The sequence below is a fragment of the Chanodichthys erythropterus genome, chromosome 3 (assembly GCF_024489055.1).
Source record: "Chanodichthys erythropterus isolate Z2021 chromosome 3, ASM2448905v1, whole genome shotgun sequence".
In the NCBI taxonomy this organism is placed as follows: domain Eukaryota; kingdom Metazoa; phylum Chordata; class Actinopteri; order Cypriniformes; family Xenocyprididae; genus Chanodichthys; species Chanodichthys erythropterus.
Window position 1 is genome coordinate 15275762 of NC_090223.1, and position 22484 is coordinate 15298245.

Sequence of the window (22484 nt, forward strand, 5' to 3'; positions counted from 1 at the left end):
CTGCCCCCACATTTTGATGGCCCCTCGGGTGTGGGAGGAAGTATTTGAGTACTCGAAATACCGCCATCATTTCCAGATGATTTATGTGTCAGGAAAGTAGATGGTCCTCCCAAAGACCCTGAGCCGAGCGACCACTCATGATCGCCCCCCAGCCTGTGAGGGAAGCATCCGTCGTTAGCATTACACGACGACAATGAGCCCCCAACACAGGTCCCTGGGACAGGAACCAAGGCTTCTTCCACATGACTAAGGCACGAAGGCATTGCCGCGTGACCTTAATCATGCGAAAAGGATTTCTTCTCAGAGAAAACCCCTTGGTCCTGAGCCACCACTGTAAGGGTCTCATGTGCAGCAGGCCAAAAGGTATCACGTTGGACGAAGCTGCCGTAAGACCCAACAGTCTCTGAAACTGTTTTGCAGTGTGTGACTGGCCTAATTTCACCCCATTCACGGCCGAGAGAATGGAACGCACCAGAGCAGGAGACAGATGTGCCTGCATCGTGATGGAATCCCAGACTACCCCTAGATCGTTGGTAGTTTAAGCTGGAAGAAGCACACTCTTCTTGGCATTAATTCTCAGCCCTAGCCTTCTGATGTGAGACAGAACAACATCTCAATGTTGGACTGCCATATGCTCAAACTGAGCTAAATTCAACCAATTGTTGATATAATTCAACACGCGAATGCCCTGGAGTCTCAGAGGAGCCAGAGCTGCATCCACGCATTTTGTGAAGGTGTGGGGTGAAAGCTAGGCAGAAAGGAAGAACCCTGTATTGGTAAGCTTCGCCCCCGAAAGCAAATCTGAGGAACCTCCTGTGCTGAGGATGGATGGATACATGAAAGTACCCTCCAACCCTCTTTGGAACAAAGTACAGACTGTAAAACCCTGACAGCTTGCTGGGAGGAGAAACCCTTCTATAGCTCCTTTTTGCAAGAGCGTCAGAACTATGTGTTCCAATACCAGAGACTGCAAGGGGTCCACCACTGTAGGGAAGACCCTGTTAAATTGGGGCGGGCGAGACCCGAATTCTGTAACCCTTTCTTTGTGAGCAGTACCCATTGAGAAATACTTGGAAGAAGTTTCCATTCTACCAGAAATCTACTAAGGGAACCAGTCTCTCATGACTGGCCTCTGGTGTTTTTTTTTTTTTGTTTTGTTTTGTTTGTTTTTTTTTTTTTTAACATTTGACTCGGCGCCCTTAAGCGGCGAACCGGCAGGGAACAACCGAATCAAATGTCGACCGGCCCTCCTCAGAGGGTCAGTGGAGACCGCTGCACCCTGAAGCACACGAGGTGGCAGGGTTGGCAGAACGGCCCCCTGAGGGCACCGAGGAGGGGCGGATACCATATAGTGTGGTAAAGAACCCTCTTCGGAAAGGGGCTACCCTCGAATGTCCTATGCCACTGGCGTCAGGACCTTTTCGAAGTCTTCTTGGTGATAACAGTCCGCAGATCTGTCTTACCCCACAAAGACTTCAGCTGTGTTGCCTGTCCCGGTCCCCAAGCTTTCTGCGGGGGAGCACGGGTGACGACACTTTTTTTTTTTTTTTTTTTCAGTGCCCTGAAACGGCGAACCGGCAAGGAACAACTGAACTGACCACTCTATGACCCTCCTCTTCTTAGAGGATCACTGGAAACCGCTGCACCCTGAAGCACACGAGGTGGCAGGGTTGGCAGACCGGCCTCTCTTCTTTTAAATTCCTCAGAATTTAATGTATTCAATATTTCATTTAATCCTTAAATTAAATGCAGCCAAAAACAAACAGTCAAAAAGACAGGCTGAATATATTGGAATACAAAAAGAATTATAGCTCGTAATAGTTTGCAAGATATTATAGGGAAAAAGAGAAAGGGAACTCCCGTCTACTCAGTTCCCTCCAAATATATATAAACATTTTATATATAATCGGCTATATATTACGGGCACGATATCTATGCGCAGCCTCGGCAAACGCGAGATCCGAGCCGTATATTCTTTATTGCAGACTTAATCTGCGCGCTGCCTCGGCAAACGCGAGATCCGAGCTATATATTCTTCATTGCAGACTTAATCTGCGCGCTGCCGCGGCAAACGCGAGATTCGAGCCTTGCGTTGGACTTTTATTCCCTCGAGAATAAAGCCAACAGGAGTGGAGCTAAAAACTCCCGCTAGTGCATACTTCTCTTTACACTTCGGGACATTTTTATGAATGAACACTGTCAGCTGTGAACTGACGTGCATGCTCCACTCTCAGCGTGTGCATCCCTACTCGCTTTGTAGTATAGCACTCAAAACTGCTGTTCACTTTCTTTATATATATAAATATATCTTCAATATTTGTAAGTTGACAAATTCAGAAAGATATTTAACTTCTCAGTTAAATCGAGAAAATAATCAGACAAGTCTATCACGGTCTGAATATTTCAGATTAACAAAATAATCATGGCTTTCAAACACAACTGATTTGTTTCTGATGTTAGAATAATAAACGTGTGATTTTGAAACACGATATGTGTGTGAGGTGGCGAGTCCTCAAATCAATATCACAATATCCACCTCCTCAGAGCTGGACATGTGTACCGGTGCCTCAGCCCGGAGGAAGAAACCGCAGAGCGTGCTTCCACCTGGGAGAGGCACTGAACCTGGCAGGTAAGGGCAGAGAAAGGGCAGCGCCCGTCTCTAACCCCTCTGCCAAATTCATCTGCGAACCCCATGATCTGAACCGCCTGTCTGCCTCGGCAGATGCGGGATCCGACCACGAAGAACGCGAGCCGCGGCGCCCTCCTCAAAGAGCGCCCGGCGGGAGTGGAGAGGTTTTATATTACAATGCTCGCAAACAACCCCCTCGAGGGCCGCCTGGGCATGCTCCGCTCCCGGACAAACAACACAGAGCTCGTGTGTATCCCCACCCGTGAAGTAATGAAGGTAGGGAGAAGCACACGGTCTGATGCCGTTTGCTCGCCATTATAGTGTCTTTTATATACATATATATGTGGTGTAATACTGATACTCTTGTTCTCAAACAAAAGAGATCGTCTCTGTATATGTAATTGACAGACAACACCAAATAAGACACACGATAACACAGAGCGCTGCTGAAGACACAGAAGCTGGCGTTCTTTGTTCTCAGGAGTGCTTTATAGTTTCCTGGTCCGTGACGTCACCCGCACTGACGTCCCGTCACACTATTGGTTCGATTTCACGAGTGCTTCAAGACAAAACGCGCAGAGGCGTTCCCAAAGCGACTACGCAGCGTCGATGTTCCCATGAAAGGGAAACACAAGCACTACAACTAACTTCCAGCCACAGCCTTAGATGAAATCAACTGAAAAGACATTAAATATCTCTTATTACAAACCAGACTGATTTTATTTCTGTCACAGTACTTTTTGAGAATTAACAGAGGTTTAGATGTTGTTTTATTGAAAATGTTTGGTTACCATTATTGTGATCAATGTTTCCTTTAGTTGGACAGTTTGACTCTTGGCTTTTATGTTAAGTTTGTGGTCTTTGTAAGTGTTTACAAAAACAATTTTTACAAAGGAAACCATAAACAAAGGAAAACAATTAATATAGTTTACATCATCATGAAGAAAAATGATTGTTGTCCCATTTCTGATTGAAAGTGCTTATTCATTATTAAAAAGTTATATTCACCAAAAGTGCCTTCATACCCCAGAGATAAGACATTTTGAATTTTTAAAGAAAAGAAAAAAAAGAATTTTAATATTTCTATATTATAAGTCAATCTAATAACTGTTTATTATATTGTTAATGTTTGTTGTGACTATTCTAAGAAATCTATTATTAATATTTCCTTATGCAAAACCACATCTCTATCCATCTGTAACCTTAAAGAAGCAAGTTGGAATAAAAGAGAATGCTTATGGAGAACAAAAGACTCATGCATTCTAACAGAAGACAACAGCGATCATAACTTCAAACTAGCAACACAATCTTACTGCTTCATTACAAAAAGTAAAGTAAGGAATTGCTCTTAATTTTGTAATTTAATTAGTTACTTCTGATTTAATTGGACTAAATACTATACTATATACAGTTTGTTTACACCCAGTTTCCATGTGTTCCAATTAGGCATGTGACGGTATCAAATTTTCATCTTGTGATTAATTGCTGAAGCTTTTATCACGGTATACGGTATTATCACGATATTAAAATAAGTTGCAAAAAAAATGTTGTCATAGTTTAACAGGTTTAAGAACTCTTTTTGTAATAAAACAAAAAGAACTCTGAATGTTTAAATACAATAATACACTACAAAAAAATATATAAAGTGAAATTTTCAAACATTAAAATGCAAAAGAATTAGGCTATAAAGAACAACAGATAACACTTTACAATAAGGTCTCTATTTAATACATTAACTAAGATTGAGCAACAGCTACATATGTTACAGAAAGTTTTATTTTTTGTTAATGTTAGTTTAGAAACACAACTGATCATTGTTAGTTTTATCTCAGGTCCATTAAATAAGTTCTTTTGATTTTAGTAATGTTATTAAACAGTAACTAAGAAATGAACATTAACCTAGAATAATTAATGCTTAATATTAAGTATTTTTCATTGTCAGTTTGGTAATAATGAATTAACAAGTTAACTAATGAAGCCATATGTCTCAAAGTGTTACTGAACAATAACAAATAATCAGAACATTTCTAATCATTAGGGCGTGTTGTAGTCCAGATTAAAATATAAAAATGTTTAGGTTTGAAAATAAATATCCTTTTAAGTCTTTTTTAATTATTCAGTTTTTGGTGCTGTGATGAACAACACTGAGATTACAAAAAAATTAATGGCTGTTTGAAGCATTTTAAAAATTTCACCAGCGCAGTTACTTTGTTTGCACGGTTTCCATGGTAACCGCTGCACGCTGCTGTTCCATCAGCGCCCTCTGCTGTCAGAGAGTGAATGTGCGCTTTCATTCAGCGCGTCTCCTTCACTCGTTCCGCCATGTGCTTCTCATGCACGATGGGCTTGTTACCATCTGAGCGCGTGTCCTTTGGACGCAGAATACAGCGGTGTTGTACATTTTATACGAGTGATGGGTAAAGTATTCTTAATTGCATTATAAAAAATTAATAATTGGTAATAAATTATTATTTACGGTATTCTGAAGTGCCTACGATTACAATATCGTGCATATTCATTATCGCGATTTATCGCATTACCGAATATCGGCATAACCGTGCGTTCACACCGCCGCCGGCGAGAGCGTCAACATTCGCCCTGGCCGCCCTGCCAACTACGCTGTACTGTTCGTTCAAACCGCCGCCGACAGGAGGGTCAAAGTAAATGACAAGCCGCGTCAACCAATCGGAAGCCTCTCAAGCGAGGACCTCTACATTCCAATTGGTTGCCACCGAACCGCGTCATAGCTCATTACCATAAAGTTAACCTGATTTCAACTCTCCTCGACGCTCTCACCGTCCAAGACGCGCCGCGCCGCTCTCGCCGGAGCTCGCCGCCGGCTCTCATTGAAAATGAATGACTAGCGTCACTTTGAAGCTCTCGCCACCGGCGGTGTGAACACACAGTAAGTCTAGTTCCAATAAATGCATATTCAGAGCACAGAAACATTCAGAAGCACAGAAACATACTGTCAGTGCTGTCATGTGATTTATCAATAAAATAAAAAGATGAAAAGTTCTAGCATATATTCCTTTTTGTCTTTGAGGTAAGCTGTTCACAAGGCGACCCGAGTTTGAGTCTCAGCTCGAGTTTCAGGCTTCTCAAGCCAACATCAATGCTTTTTCACAAACTTTAGCCTCTAGATGCAAATTGTGGCATGTTGCAAAGCATTCCCATTTCTTGCATTTTTATAAAGATGTCATCACCGATTAGTCAACATCGACTCAACTTTAATCACATAACAGTTGACTTAAAGGGATAGTTCACCCAAAAATGAAAATTTGATGTTTATCTGCTTACCCCCAGGGCATCCAAGATGTAGGTGACACAATGATGAACACAAATGATGATTTTTAACTCCAACCGTTGTGGTCTGTCAGTCATATAATGCATTAAACAGTAACACCATCTATAAGAGTAAAAAAAAACACGCACAGACAAATCCAAATTAAACCCTGCGGCTCGTGACGACACACTGATGTCGCAGTTGGACATAGTGGTGTATTAGAGGTAAAAAATGATATAAATACTGTTCGGTTTCTCGCACAAACCGATTGTTTCTTGTCTTAGGACATCAATGTGTCATCACAAGCTGCAGGGTTTAATGTGGATTTGTCTGTGCATGTTCTTTTAACTCTTATAGATGGTGTTACCGGTTGGAGTTAAAAATCATAATTTGTGTTCTACTGAAGAAACAAAGTCACCTACATCTTGGATGCCCTGGGGGTAAACAGATAAACATTAAATTTTAATTTTTGGGTGAACTATCCCTTTAAAAAAGTAGGTTGTTTAACCCATTGTAGTGAGCAGTACCTGTTTCTCAGTCCTCGCTGCTGCAGTTGATACAGTGTCATGATTTTTGTGTTTATCCACCAAACACAGCATACAGATACACCGCTGGTCAGTACGGCAGTAAATTTCCAGCATTTTATCATGTTGAGGACAGATCATCTCCTGCAGTCGTCCAGTGGCGTCCATCAGATTGTGTCTTTTACTGAAGAGATTCTCATGCTGTTCAAAGTGATTTTGACAGTAAGAGCTTCGACACTCCAGACACGACTTCACTGCTTTCTGTTTTATTCCAGCGCAGGAGTCACACTGAACATCTCCAGATCCAGTGTGATCAACTGCAGGAGCAACAGCTTGGAGTCTCGTCTTTAGTTTCTCCAACATTTCAGCAATCACCACATTCTTACCTAAAACTGGTCTTGGTGCGTAGGTTTTTCGGCACTGAGGACATCTGTAGATTCCCTTCTGATCCTCCTGATTCCAATAGTCAGTGATGCAGCTCATACAGTAACTGTGTCCACAGGGAATCGTCACTGGTTCCTTCAGGAGATCCAGACACACAGGACAGCTGAACTGGTCCTGATCCACTGAAATACTGGCTTCTGCCATTTCACTATATGAACACACAGATAGAGTCTGATAGACTATTGTAAATTGATGCTGTTAAACAGAAAAAAAAATGGGTGACACTTTATTTTATAGTGTCCTTGTTACATTACAAATAGTTACTATAGCAATTACTATAAATTGTGCATAAGTATATGCAACTAACCCTAAATCACACCTTAATCTTAATCCTAACCCTATAGTAAGCACATACAGTTAATTATTACTCTGTACTTAAAATCCCCCTCTTGCCCCCCCCTCTAATCTTTGATTACCAAAATGACATAAAACAATTTTTTTTTTTCCTGTGAAAAAAAATCTTCATGCCTTAAAATAGCTTGAATATACACTTTTGCCTTATTTAGTATACGCAGAACCATGAATATGCAAATTAGCCCCGCCTCCACTCACTCACACCAGCTCAGAGATCCACTCACTCAACTTTACTCAAGTTACTGTAGTAAACGCTGCACAATGGTATCGCTCTACAACGTCAGACACAAATTAATATGATTAACCTTTTGCTTGACTATGTTATCGAACAGCTAATAATGTGTTGATAATGTTACACAAACCATGTACCCATTCACCATCTCAGAGTCAGAAAGCTGCCTTATCCATAGAAACGCTTTGAACAACTTAAAACGTCAGTGGAGAAAGGCATGTACTTCATCATATCATCGTAATATACACATAATATCATAATATCTGTTAGATATCTGTGGAACTAACAGGGTGGAATTCTAATAGAATAAATAGTATTTAGTTTATATACAGTAGGCCTAGCAAAAATTTAGCAGTACATAGCATTTTTTCCATTATAATGTGTCTAGCGTTACATTATATGATGAACATTCACAGACAGCGCATTCTCATTTGTCTTGAGTATGAGTTTCCTCATAAGCACAGTCTTAAATTAGTTAAATAACATCTTAAATGAACAAAGAGTTGTGAGAAAATGAGATGCGCATCAGCGGCAGGTCTTAAAGAATCAATAAATCACAGAACAAAGGTAACAGAGATAACTGTAGCTAATATAGTCTGTATTTAATTTATAATTTATGCAGTTAAGACTGTAAAGTGTTTGATAACTTTATTTCCTTCCTTATGATGGATTTCATGTTTGTTAATCTAGTTAATCCAATAAATTATAGCATCTTTAATTTAAATACAAAAATCAATCAAAAAAATAATTTATTATGTCTGTCCTCTCTAATTTATAATTATTTCTCTAGTCATCTGAACAGAGAATTGTTTTGCCACCACGAATGATTGTGATAAGGAACCACATAGCTATTTTCTGTGTCCCTCCCCCAAAGGAAATCTGGATTTATTTTATTTTTTTTTTTAATTGTTTTGAAACAATAGGTGCAGTTTCACACATTACAGATGGCAAAGCTCATCCACTGTTAGAACCTGTTAACACTGTGTTCCACCCTGTTATACTTCGTTCCACCTTGTTAGACAAGTCATTTTAAATAATTTTACAGCAACATTAAATGTTTGGCATACTTTTGTCTTATTTAGTTCAACATGATTCAGAAAGATACTCTAAAACCGGTGATTAGCTATATAATCCACTTCACCATGCAGTGCGCTTTGCGACATTCCGCAAAACCGAAACTAACACACCCAAAACAAACATTCATAATAAGACTCTAATACCTCCTAAAATAGAGGTAAAATTTAAATACTAAACTAACCTGTGAAATCACCACGAACAGCGATTTCTGCGTCTTTGATTTCTGTAGTATTTGGGTATTCTTGAAAAGCTGACAAATGATCCGTCGGTCGATTTGAAAGTAGGCTATTTGTGGTGTTTCTAGGGGTTGATGAACATTTTTGAGCAAGTCGGTCAGTTTCTGCTTCCCGTACAGTCACGTGATCTACACTAAATAAAGTCACACAATTCAAATACGCGCTACGCCTTCTTTATTACTTGCTGATATGTCATATTTCATATTATGCTATTGCATCTTTTTTTTTTCCTCCCATAATGTGCTTTATTATTAAAGGCTGTACTTTCCTATATGAAGAACTGAATCTTGAAAAAGTACACACACACACACATGATCACAGTGTTCATGTCAGTCCTGTCAGAATACTCAAATATTGTTATATTATATTTCTCAAATAAGATCTAGTATTTGATGGTCAATTAGCTAATATTATGTTGAATATTTCGTCGCTGTTTCTACAGGAAGCGTTTGTGTTCAGCTGTACTGTAATTCTTGAATTCTGTGCTGTGATTTCGATGTGCCGCTGTACTGTAATTCCTGTCTTCGCCGATAGATGTCAGAGTTCAGCGCTGATTTCTATGCACAAGTGTAGCTGTGATTGCTGTCCTCAGCTACAGCCCCAGCGCCACATGTTTCGAAACGAAGCTTTTCAAAGCTTCGAATCATTTGAACCAATTGCTTCGCAAAATGATTCACTGTTTCGAAGTGTTCGAAACACCACACGCTGGTGACCCCTGCTGGTCGAAACAGTGTAAATGCAACAAAAACTCATTCTAAACACGCATAAAACAGCTTTTACAAACCCATTGCAAATGGGTTATTGAAAGTATAATCTATCAGATGCAATTAACTAATCATCTAATACCATTAAATACTAAGTGTCTGTATAATATGTGTTCTTTTATCAATTTTCAGGGCTTGTTTTGTTTATTCTATGGATGGGTCAGCTAAACAAAGACTATTAACTACTATTATTCCTTTAAAATACCTCATTAAAAAGTCTACAAATGAATAAAAGTCAGATATCAGGTAATACTTATACACTTAATACTCAGGTAATAGACATAAACACTTGTTCAATGACTCACCACTGGGTGAGTAATTAATGACATTATTTTTATATTTGGGTGAAATAATCATTTAAGTAAATTTAAGACACTACCACTATTACTACTACTGCTACTACTTTTTCTTTTTTTTTTTTTTTTCTTTTTTTTCTAGAGCACATTGTTTACTAAACCCAATAATAAAATGTTTCCGTCAGTTGCAATGATAATTTGCATAAAATCTCTTCTTGCATTTCTTCATATTTTTTCTTAGGTGGGTAATGAAGAGGTTCTGTCACACTATAGCAGCAGCATTCAGACAAACATTGCCCTACCAAGAACTAACTTAGGTGTATAATGAAACTTTAGTGTCACTTTCAGAAAAAAAAAAACTGCAGAATAGTATCTTTAAATGTTCATCTAATTCATGAATCCTAAAACTGAGGGAGACATGAATAGATAGGATAGAGAGAAACCACTGATGTGTGCAGTATGGTCCAGCAGCAAGGGAGGTGAAAGGAATGTCTCTCACGTCAGAAACACGTCAAAGGAAGCAGAACAGAGGCAAATATTCAGCTAATGTTTACACAACACAATTTTCTACAAGAAAACATAAAACTTTTTATGCGTTTTGGCCGTTCATTTACATGACAACTTTGTTTTGGTGACCTGAAAATGCAAACTTTTGAAAACAGGTTTCAAAGTGCAAGTTCTTGAAAACGCAGTTGTTCTTTACAAAGTGACATCGCCATCTACTGGCCTGGTCGCAGAAAATAGTGTGTTTAGTTGTTTTTGCAGATCCGTGTGTGAACAGGGATTGTTTTGACAATGGTGTCGTCTGTACAAAGAAAAAACTTTTCTGTTTTTAGTAGATCATTGTCGTGTAAATGTACCCTGAGGTACGTTTATTTTCTCCATCAAAGCTTTAAAGCAGGAAAAACGCAATCATACACCAAATAATACACTTTCATTCCTAGTCATATTTAATGATTAAAAGGAAATTTAATGTCAGACATAATTTAGATACAAACATCTACATGAAAAGAAAGAAGAGCTTAGAAACACTCTTATATTTGTAAATTTCATAATCTGAAATGTTACACTTTAGTGTGAAAGGAAGAAAATTGTGAGGCCCATCATTCATACAGCAGCACACACCCATGTGCAAATATATACACATATATATAAATTCAAAGTATGAGACCGCATTTAAAGGCAATGCGTGAGTTTTATATTTAAAATAGTAACTTGTGCAGAAAAGTCTCATATAACGATATCAAGAAGATTCACCACAGTCCTCACAGCCCAGACGTTCAATTTTCTCTTCTACAGACACCGGTAAGATGACATGTGAAATTCTGCTCCACAGTCCACTCAGTTTGTCCACGTCCATTCGATTAAACTTAGCTGAATTGCCAGAGGAGACAAACTTCTGTTTTAAGTGGTCATATACCATGTCCTCAACTCTTGATAGACTGGCACTGGATGGCACCTCTGCATCAAGCATTACAGTAAAGGTCAGGAGGACGTTTTTATAAGCTGCATCTTCATGGTCACAGTAACGATAGAAGATGAGAGTGGATCCAGGAGGGAGCTTTTCAAAATGGTGGATAACTGCAGCAAACTTTACACCACCAAAGGCATTGCTCAGTTCGCTATCAATGTCCGTCTTGACCTGATCGCTGTCTTGCCATGCTTTGCTTTCTCCGTTAATGTTCAGAACTGAAGAGTTTCGGGCAGTGGAATAGGCTTGAGCCAAGCACTGAGCCAGACAACCAAGAGTCCTTTCAGCCCTGGGACCAGACGTTAGAATCAGGCTGACAGGTTCAGTGGGATCGTCAATCTTTAGGTGGCCTCTGAGATGTAAAAGGCTCCTCTTCCAGAGCTCTGGGCGCTGATTTGGAAAGCTAGTCTTAAGTTTTTCCATTTCCTGATTGAACACATCCACCACTTTAAAGTCTTTTCGAACAGGTGGAGTTGAGTCAGAAAAGTGCCGATATAATTCAGGACAAACCACAGATGCAAGAAGGACAATTAATGCACAAATCCATAACAGTTCTGTAAGAAAAAAAATGATTAGAGTGAAATGATTGGCTGGTTCTCTGTGAAAATCATTTGACAGTCATTCCTCATAATGGCAAAAATGTCATTTAGAAAAGTAATTTATTTATAGACTTAGAACAGTCAGAATGGAGAGTAGAACAACTCACTATCATTCCTTCCCACTTTGATCTGTGGTTGGCTTTCTTGTGGAAGTCCAGAAGGGGGGGTCTGGTGTAGTGACTCTAAATGTACAAAACAGGCAACATCTTTTAAATGTAAGAATGAAACACCACTTTTCAAATTGCAACAAAATTTCATCTACTTTATGGAGAGTAGATTACCAAATTGTCCCCTTGGAATTATAAGGTTCTATCTGACATTTTTGTCAAAATTGAGTTATTCACATATTCCTATTTTGTGACAACTTATTTACATTATCTGACGTTTTAAGTTTTAAGTTGTGTACATTTTGGGACTTTTTTTTAGAAAACAAAAAGGTTCTATTTATCTACAGGTTACTGTTAACTTGGTTCTATAAGGTTCTATCTGTGAGCCAATCAGCACTTCATATGCGCACACGAGGACCAATCAGGAGGCCAGTTTAACAACAGGTGAGTTGGAACAGGATGTGAAACCACCTGACAATATAATTTTACAACCTTTTCTAAAAAACTGTGAAACCTTGGCTAATCTAGAAGGATTAGTAAAACATTTATCCTGCAAACAACATTCTGAGTTGAAGTCTGTTGAATGAACCCTTCTACTCGAACACACTTGATTGAACACAATATAGATGTGGGAGATGCTAAACCTGTCCGTCAACGATTTTATTGTGTATCATTTGACAAACATCAGAAATTGAAGTCAATTACATGCTTAAAAAAACAACATAGCAAATCATCTTTTTCAGATTGGGGTTCGCCTTGCTTGTTAGTGGGAAAACCAGAAGGTAGGCAGCGTTTTTGCACAGATTATAGACAAGTGAATATCCTAACTAGACCTGACTCGTACATGTTGCCTAGGTTTAAAGACTGTGTAGACCAAGTTGGATCAAATTATTTTTTCAGTAAATTTGATTTGCTCAACACCCATGCACAGGATATTTCCTCTTTTATTTCCCTATTTTTGGATTGTATTCTTACTCTGTAATGAGTTTTGGTCTGAGAAATGCTCCAGCTACATTTCAGCGTTTAATGAACAAAGCGACAGCTTTGAAAAAAATGTGTACGTGCTAAAGTTATAGCAATTGACAAATTTCCTATAGTCCTCAGACTAAATGTGAATTGATGAGATTTTTGGGAATGGCTGGGTATTACAGGAGTTTTTGTCCCAACTTTTTTATTTTTTGTAGCCCCGCTTACTGATTTGTTACAAGCAAAGGCTGTATCTGTGTGGACGCCTAAATGTGAAAGTGCTTGCTTCGTCTCCTGTCCTAACATATTTTTTTTTAAATCCTGCTGGTGGTTCCCATATAAACACTGAGCTGTGTTAATTTAATACCAGGGATTTTGCTGGGGAATGTTTGTATGTTTTCATCATAACTCACTTTGTAGGAACTCCTTCCTGGTCGTATATTCACAACTTGGGACAATGACCTGGATGGTTTTCACTATGAATAACAAAGAACATCTGTGCATCAGAGCAAGCACTTTAATTCCCATTTCAAGAAGAAATTAAACTACTACCATTTTATAGTTAATGATTGGTGATGTCCTCTTTACTGAGAATAAATCATTAACAGCATTTACCCTTTCCAGATATCATTTCTGTCTCCTCGCTGCAGAACTGCAGCAGTTTGTCTCTGAGTTGAGAGACAGATTTCACTACTTCATCAAAGGACAGATGAGAACTGACAGTGAAGCCGTCTGTAGATCCAGAGAGAGAGACAGACGATGAACTCTACAGACACAAAGACAAAAACACAAACTCCCTGTAATTCCAGAAGCTTGTTAAAGTCCTCAGTGTTTGAGAAGATCTGTGTTACCTGGAGGAAATGAACATGATCGTGTGTATGTGAAAGCTGTTTCATCTCAGCGTCTCTCCTCCTCAGATCATTGATCTCCTGCTCCAGTCGCTCCAGTCGTTCTTCAGCTCGACTCAATGCAGCTCGTTCCTGATCTCTGATCAGCTGCTTCACCTCAGAGCGACGTCTCTCAATGGAGCGGATGAGCTCAGTGAAGATCCTCTCACTGTCCTCCACTGCGGTCTGTGCAGAGCCCTGTTATAAGACACACATGACAACAACACAGTGAGACTAGAAGAGCTCCAGCACTGGAAGAAAGTCCAAGCCCAAACTGAAACTCAAACTTCTCTTCTTCTCCAAACTCACCTTATGAGACGCCACAGCCTCTCTCAGCTCTTTCTGTCTCTGCTGGATTATCTTCTGCAGTTTTATCAGTGTTTCCTCAAAATGTCTCTGCAGAAAAAAATATAATTGAATAAATAAATGTTTCCCTCACTGAGAGAAAAATCAAATGAGAATCCAATATTAAGCAGTACCTGTTTTTCTTTCCGTTCTGCTGCAGTTGATACAGTGTCATGATTTTTGTGTTCATCCAGCAGACAAAGCATACAGATACACCGCTGGTCGGTATGGCAGTAAATTTTCAGCATTTTATCATGTTGAGGACAGATCATGTCCTGCAGTCATCCAGTAGCATCCATCAGATTGTGTCTTTTACCTCTGAAGAGATTCTCATGATGTTCAAGGTGATTTTGACAGTAAGAGCTTCGACACTCCAGACACAGATCCAGTGTGATCAACTGCAGGAGCAGCAGCTTGGAGTCTTGTCTTCTTCAGATTCTCCACCATTTCCGTAATCACCACATTCTTGCCTAAAACTGGTCTTGGAGTGAAGGCCTGTTTGCATAATGGACATCTGTAGATTCCCTCCTGATCCTCCTGATTCCAATAGTCAGTGATGCAGCTCATACAGCAACTGTGTCCACAGGGAATAGTCACTGGATCCTTCAGGAGATCCAGACACACTGAATAGTTGAACTGGTCCTGATCACCTAAAATATTTGCTTCTGCCATTTCACTAGGACATGCAGATAGAGAGGGCAGTTAGTGCTCATTGAGTGATAAGAACGTCTAGATACCACAACTGTAACCATGTTTCCCTGAGAAGGGAAACAACACGCTGCATCGACCAAAGCTATGGGGACATGCCCCTGCAGAACCTGGGGTCTGAGGCACAAGTACCATTAATGAACGATGCAATGTGATGACATTGCAAGATGCGCCCCAGTGCATAAGACGGGTCTCTAAGTGCATCTTCCTTCTATTATGGCGCCTCTGCTTACCACTCCTTTAGGATTAAGGAGGAGCCTGAACCCCAACAAGGGATACATTTCTCAAAGGCAGCCAGCTTCATTCTATCTTCTCTAAACCTGTCAACTAACGTCTTTGGCAGTGACAAAAAGTCCAGAGGGTAAGACGGGGCATCCAAAAGGACAGCTTTGTCACACTTCTTAATGCCCAACAAATTAAGCCACGGATACCACTTCATCATCACCATAGCAGCATAGAACCACAAAGGGAACTGAGAACCTCAGTGTGCAGGTCTGGGAGAAATGGAAGGCTCAATGGAGCTGCACACTTATGTTTCCGCAGATGTTGCTTGCCTTAGCCAGGGGTTTTCAACCTGTGGGGCAAGCACCTGTTAATTCAGAAGTGTGCGCTTGAGTGAAACAGCTGTGAATGTGAGATTTTGCTAGAAAATTTTTAGTCATGCACCAGAGGTGGCAATTTGACTTCTCCCAGCTATTCGTTGGCTACAGTTACGGCAGATCTCCAGACCTGGTGCAATTGAAGGCTCCTTCACATTCCTCCAGCTCTGTCTGAGATCCGCATGACAGCAAACGCGGGGGCTAGAGCCGTTGGGCTCAGTGGCTTGACTCCTTTCACTCGTGAAGAGAGCCAGCTGGGTGTGGAGCTCTCTCAGTCAGAAATCATCACAATGAATGCATCCAGCCCCCTCAAGGGCTGAATTACTTGCTCTGCTCCAAGACAGGTAACACACAGGTTATGACCATTACCAGGCATTATAAAATGAATGGACACACTGTTTAAACTGTCTGCTTGCCATTATTCTGCTCTTACCCTTTCTCCTTTTTTTTTAAACGCACTGCTATCTTCACACAGCACACAAACAAGACAAAGAGGCTGATGATGTTCTCACTGACCCTTTTCATACACTGGGGTGAACCTTGTGACGTCATCACACTGCATTGTCTGTGAATGGCATGTTGGTACACATGCCTTTGAAACCAGGTTCCGTGGGAAAGCATCCTCATTGTGTCAGTTGATGCAATGCTAAGTTCCCTCGAATGGGAACTGGAAAGGGTTTTTAGGACCCAATAAAGTTTACATAGCATTTTGCAGAATTATGCCGTCATTGGTTTTGTGTTTTTTTTTTTTTTTTTAAATGAGAACAATGAATGCAGTGTCCTTATACTGCAGTTACTGTCAGCCTCTTTTGGGGCTAATTAACTTCATCACCATATATCTTGTGTTGGAGTTAATCAATAATAAACCAATTTGATAAAGTGCGAACTCTGTTGTCTGTGTTTTGTTAAATGGACAGTGCAATAAACAATAATGCAATTTAAAAAATAGCATTAAACGATGGTATTATTACATTGTTGAAGCAACCAGCATAGGCAAATGCTGTTTTTCCTTTTACTCTGAATAAACAAAATAACTTTAGTAAAATTTAATAATTATGTTACAAAAGTGTTGCCACAATTAATAAAATTCAATTAACTAAAATTTAGAAATTTCACTAAAAATAGAAACTTTTGAGTCGGAGAGGTCTGAAACTTTAAAATTTGTATATTGATAGCTAGGGATACTAACGGCAGAAGGTCTGGACTCTATCGCAGCTTTCATTGGCCAACGACTGCCCAAGAGGACATTTGACTGACATGTAACACAACCAATCACAGTTCGTTTTGCTCCACGTCATGTTTAGGGGGGTGGAAATGTAAAGTCAATGTCCCTACAATAAAAGACCAGTGTGCATCTAATAAATTAGTCATTCAAGAACGTTATGCAAGTTTACTGCAACAATGAAGCCTCAAACTTCACATACTTTTGAAAATCCAGTGTTTAGTTTACTGTCACAGTTGTAAACACGACGGCATTCTTCTTCTATGAGGGGGTTTGGCTTCACGGCATTTGTTTCCAGGTGGAACCATTAAAGAACGTGACACACATGTCTCCTGGACATCCTGTAAAATTCAAACAACCAGATGACGACTTTGAAAATACTGAAGTGTTTCCAGTTAAGTGTGTCATATGCATCAGACGTTCAGCCAACAGTCCGTGGGTGTGACATTTGAGGCTGAGACAATGCCAATCCAAACTGTAAGCTAATTGTCAATCATCTTTTACGATAGTGATCCTGACAGAACTTTGTTTATTCACAGTAAAAGGAAAAACATGGCTTCTGCCTGCTGGTTGCTTCAACAATGGTAATAAAACCATTGGAAAGAACTCAAATTCTTGTGCTTTGATTCACAAATCAATACAGGGTAACACAAACAACTTGATTAATATTCATGAGCACCACACTCTGACAACGTTTAGCATGAAAAAAAAAAAAAAAATAGGCACCTGAAATGAGACTTGAGCAAAGAAACAGAAGTGTTCGTAAACTATTTGTTAGTTAATGCTGTTAAACTCAATAAGATGAAATAATTTACATTTTGGTAACATTTATCAAGTTCACTACAAAAACGCTGAATGACAAATGTCTCACACATAACATTAATATAATTTATCTGATTATGACAATTTTATTTGTGGACGCCACTTTTAAGTCCATTAATCATTAATTCACTAATCATTAAGGGTCTATTATAAAAATGTTGCCTGATGTTTCTTAAATGTTAAGTTATGCTTAATTCCTAATATCCAATAATAGCATCCAATAGGCTGTTCTTCAAAACATGTAGTTTTTATTTTTTTTTTAATTCTTTAAAAAAGAGAAGAGATCGAGGCTGATGCGATTGTTCAAAAACAGACAAGGCGTTTATACTAGGGCTGTCAAATGATTAATCGCGATTAATCGCATACAAAATAAAAGTTTGAGTTTGCCTAATATATGTGAGTGTACTGTGTGTAATTATTATGTATATATAAATACAAACACATTCATGTATATATTTGAGAAATAGTTACAAGTATATGTATTTATTTATATTTTTATATAATTTATATTATATATAAATAAAAATATTTTGTACATAAATAACATATTTCTCTTAAATATATACATTAATTTGTGTGTATTTATATATACATAATAATTACACACAGTACACCCACATATATTATGCAAACTCAAACTTTTATTTTGTATGCGATTAATCGCGATTAATCGTTTGACAGCCCTAGTTTATACTTGACGTGCTAGTTGTTGTAATATTCTTTGAAATAACAGGGGGCGACTCTAAGTAATTGTCCTCTAAAACCATCAGGAAGCAGCGGTGAAGAAGTAAGGTACTCAAAACCATAGACATATAATAAACACTAGACGCCCTATTGGCCGCTTTGGACTGTTGCTGCGATACGTCAACGAGTCCGCCATATTGTGCGGGGCAAGACTGCGCTGTTAACAAACACAAGTAACGGACGAGCTGCGGTTTTTCTGGATAAAAACAAAAATAACGTTTACATTTATCAACCAATTTCAGTGGTTTATAATGTACGTGGTGTACAAAAAGTTCTAGTTACTTAAGATCTCTATAGTTAGGCGTATAAAATATTTATTTTAATTAAGAAATAGTCAAAGCTCAGGCTTGTCATGTATTTGACTGCTTTATTCTTGCATAAGAATTGTGAAAACGCCCATACTAAGATATAATTTAATTTTCACATTAAATTAAATAAAGTTTTCTTATTGTAAAAAAGGGATTTTCTGTCTTTAACGCAATTTTAGCTTTTTTTGAGCTTAGAATTGACCACCATTGATAAAATTAAACAAATCATCAAATACAAATCACACGGGCTGCTTTCTGTATTTTATAGCACTAAAATGATACAGATATTTACAGAAAGATACTCCAAAAACATACAACAACAAAGATAACTGATGGATCCTTTATGGTAATACATATGATGGTACAACTACAGTGCAATGCAAATAAAGAAATTGAGAATAGTAAATAGTTTGTTATACACAATAAGAAATAGTTTATGTAGTATATAATATTGTCAATAAACAAACAGTGTACAGCAAATAAAATAGTAATGAATAGAACATTTATAAAATAGTATAAGTACAATAATATAATATAATAATATATTGATAATAGCATATAGTATAATACTATAATAATAGCAATAGAATATGTAGTATCATTTACAGAATATAGACAATAATAACATCATAACTATAATAGATTGATAATAATAGTGGTATAATAATAATAATCGCAAATACAATGTAATATCAATTGCAGAATAATATAGACAATAATAAAAATAGTAAATTAAATAGTGTCTTGTACAATAATAACATAGTATTGGTATAATAATAATAACAACAAAAGGCTATATATTTTCCATCAGTCTCTTGGAAATGGTGAGAACAGTCCACTGACAGGCTCTCCTCAGCTTTCCTTGAGGCTATAGCCCTGGTTGCAATGGGCTGAAAAAGAAATAAAAATATAAACAAATCACCATTTAATGGCAAACTTTTAAATAATGTAGATGAGTCGGTAAACTTCCCTTCTAGCTACTTCTCAACTCGTTGTCTTTGTGAAACCTTAAATGTGTGAAAAGCTAACTAACCTAAGGGTTAGATTAAGATGAACAAAATATCAGTCACCTAGCCGTAACGAGTACTTGTCATAAAAGTCGGTTTTAATAAAATAGAGATGCATATTTAAACTTTAGTTTATAAAATAACATAAGCTAAAACTATATTAGAAATCATGTAAACTCACGTCTCAACTTTCACAGCTAACTAGTGACAACGCTAGCTATTTTAATCTGACTGACTCCGGTGGCCAACTACTATCAATTATATAATGAAAATACAACCAGAAACAAATGTTCAGTCTTACCTGTGAAAGGTTATTCCCTGAGACCGGTTTTCAGTTGTGCAGCGATTTGTACAGCCCCAAGCAGCACATGAAGCAGGCATTTTTCTCAGTTCCAGTTATGAGCGTAATGCGAACGTTGCCCCGGACAACATGGCGGCGCCGTTGACGTACGGTCCAGCGGCCAATAGGGCGTCTAGTGTTTATTATATGTCTATGCTCAAAACGTATGCCTTGGCAGTTTTTTTTGTAATTTTTCTTTATTATATAGATGCATTCTTTTTGGGTTTTATGTTAAAGACAAGAATATACTCAATGCAACTTTTTGTATAAACCTTCTTTTATTTATTGGAAAGTTTTATATCCATAAGTGTAAATACATGAAAAGTAAACCCCATTTTAACTTTTTCAAACAAGAATTGAAGATGTATTTAAAAATACAATTTCAACTTCTGTTAACAAGAAAGCAATGAAAACATCCAGAATTTGTGCCATGTTTAATATTCTTCCATATTTATCTAATTGCCCTCTTTTTTCCTCCTAATTTTTCCTCCTAATTTTTTATTTATTTATTTTGCATGTACCAACTTGTTCTGTTTGTTATTTTTGCAATAAAAAAAACAAACAAACAAAAAAACGTATGCCTTGGCAGGATCAGACAGGAATGTCTGTGTTTGCATCACAGAAATAAATTATATTATATATGCGTGTATGTATATACACACAGAAAATCATTATTTTAAATTTTAATAACATTTCACAATATTAGTTTTTTTTTCTGTATCTTGATCAAATAAAAGCAGACTTGATAAGCGTAAGAGACTTATTTCAAAAACATTAAAAATAGTATCCACACTTTCTGACCGCTACTATGCATTTCTGATGTTTAGAGGATAATTACTCCGAGTTCAAAAGAATAGCCTACGGTGAGCGCGTCAAGTAGCCTACTTGTCCGTTTCGGGAGGAGCGCGCGCAGTCAGCGGAGCCAGGTGAAAGTATAAACAAAACATATGCGGAACTGCACCTCTAAGTGCTTTGATTAGTGACGAAAAATAGCCTGGGGTACAACTTAGCCATGTAGTTCAGAATACTTCATCCTATGCATCCAATATTTTAACAAACATCCCATTTTTTTCTGTTTAGTCCCGATTTTTTTCGATTCAGAAAAACCGAAACTAACACAACTAAAACATAAAAGGTTTTGTGAAAATTCACAAAAACGCTAAAACGTGAATAAAGTAAAAGAGCAAAACAGAATATTAAAATCACAGGTGACTCAGTCAGACCCTGAACTCACTTATCTGAAGAAATCACCTCAAACAGCGCCTTGATCTGCGTATTTGATTTCTGCGCGCGTGTAGGTTTTTGTTTGTTTGTTTTGTTTTGTTTTGTTTTGTTATTTGTTTTTACTTTAGTTGAATGATAGACTGATGATCCGTCGATCGATCTGAATGTATTTGCGGCGTTTCTAAGCGCTGCTGATCGCCGAGAAGAGCTGTGTAGCCTGCTAGTCGGTGAAGAGATTGTGAGCTCGGACACTGTTTCCCGCAGAGTCACATGATTTAGCCTATAGGCTACACGAAATTAATTTCACACAGTTACATTCAAACAAAATCAACAACCGGTGCTTTCCTTTAACTTGCCAATACTTAATATTTTATTTTATTACCTGATGTTTTTCCATAATGTGCTTTATCATCTTGTCTTGGCAATACGATTTAAGCAGATGTTGTTTCTGAGCTGAATGTGCGCAAGTCAGTACGATCATGACGCAATCACATAAAGTGCAAAAGTTGAGAGACTGACACTACATCATATATATATATATATATGATGAGTTCAGATGCAAAAGCCTCGAAGTGCCATCTGAAATTTTCTTCTGAAATGAGCATTTTTATCAAGCTTGTATGTTTAGGTTCAGTAATTTCACTTTAATGTCAATTAATAGGTCATTTTCATTGCCATTAAAGTGAATTAACTGAACATAAACATACAAGCTTGATAAAAATGCTAATTTTAGAAGAAAATTTCAGATGGCACTTAGAGGCTTTTGCATCTGAACTCATATTATATATATATATAGGATATAATAGGCCATCTGGGATTTTGGTATGGAGATAAAGGTTATGATTATAATATTTTTGGTAGCATCGTGTGTGTATATTATGTCAGGAACAAAAACACTGGATCCAGTAGTGTCAGATATGAGTGTAAACAGTTTATTGATCCACAAACAGGGCAAGATGGTCAGACACATGCAACATGTCAGGCTTTGGTGGTAACATGACTGCAACAGGCTGGGATCCAACAGGCAGATGGTAGTCCAGAGAAACACAGCTGGGTGAGAATCCACACTCGAACAGAAAACTAACTCACAGGAAACAGGAGACAAAGGAATAAACTGCTGGAGACAACGAGACCACAATGTGAGCACAAGAACAATCTGACAATGAAACACAGCAAACACACGAATATAGGACAGATAACGAGATGCACCTGTTACTGATCAGCACAATTAGTCATGCTAATGACTAACTGACACTGACAGCACACAAACACACACTCACACTCAGACAGAGT

At 38.1% G+C, this 22484-nt stretch overlaps 1 protein-coding gene and 1 pseudogene across 4 annotated transcripts in view; both read right to left on the minus strand.

Annotated features, from left to right (window-relative positions):
- LOC137017163 (E3 ubiquitin-protein ligase TRIM47-like) overlaps positions 1–8861 on the minus strand; it is a 23356-nt gene extending 14495 nt beyond the window's left edge. For 3 of the 4 annotated variants that reach the window (XM_067381144.1, XM_067381143.1, XM_067381141.1), the window contains exons 1-2: positions 8728–8846; positions 6443–7078 (exon numbers count right to left, since the gene is read on the minus strand). In XM_067381144.1, coding sequence (XP_067237245.1) covers positions 6443–7027 — 585 coding nt within the window. In that variant the 5' untranslated portion in view covers positions 7028–7078; positions 8728–8846. Of the gene's footprint in view, positions 1–6442; positions 7079–8727 lie in introns of all 4 variants that reach the window. The other variant, XM_067381142.1, reaches the window with a different exon arrangement.
- Positions 8862–10954: 2093 nt separating this feature from the next.
- On the minus strand, positions 10955–21366 carry LOC137017161 (torsin-1A-interacting protein 1-like; annotated as a pseudogene).
- Positions 21367–22484: the final 1118 nt, after the last annotated feature.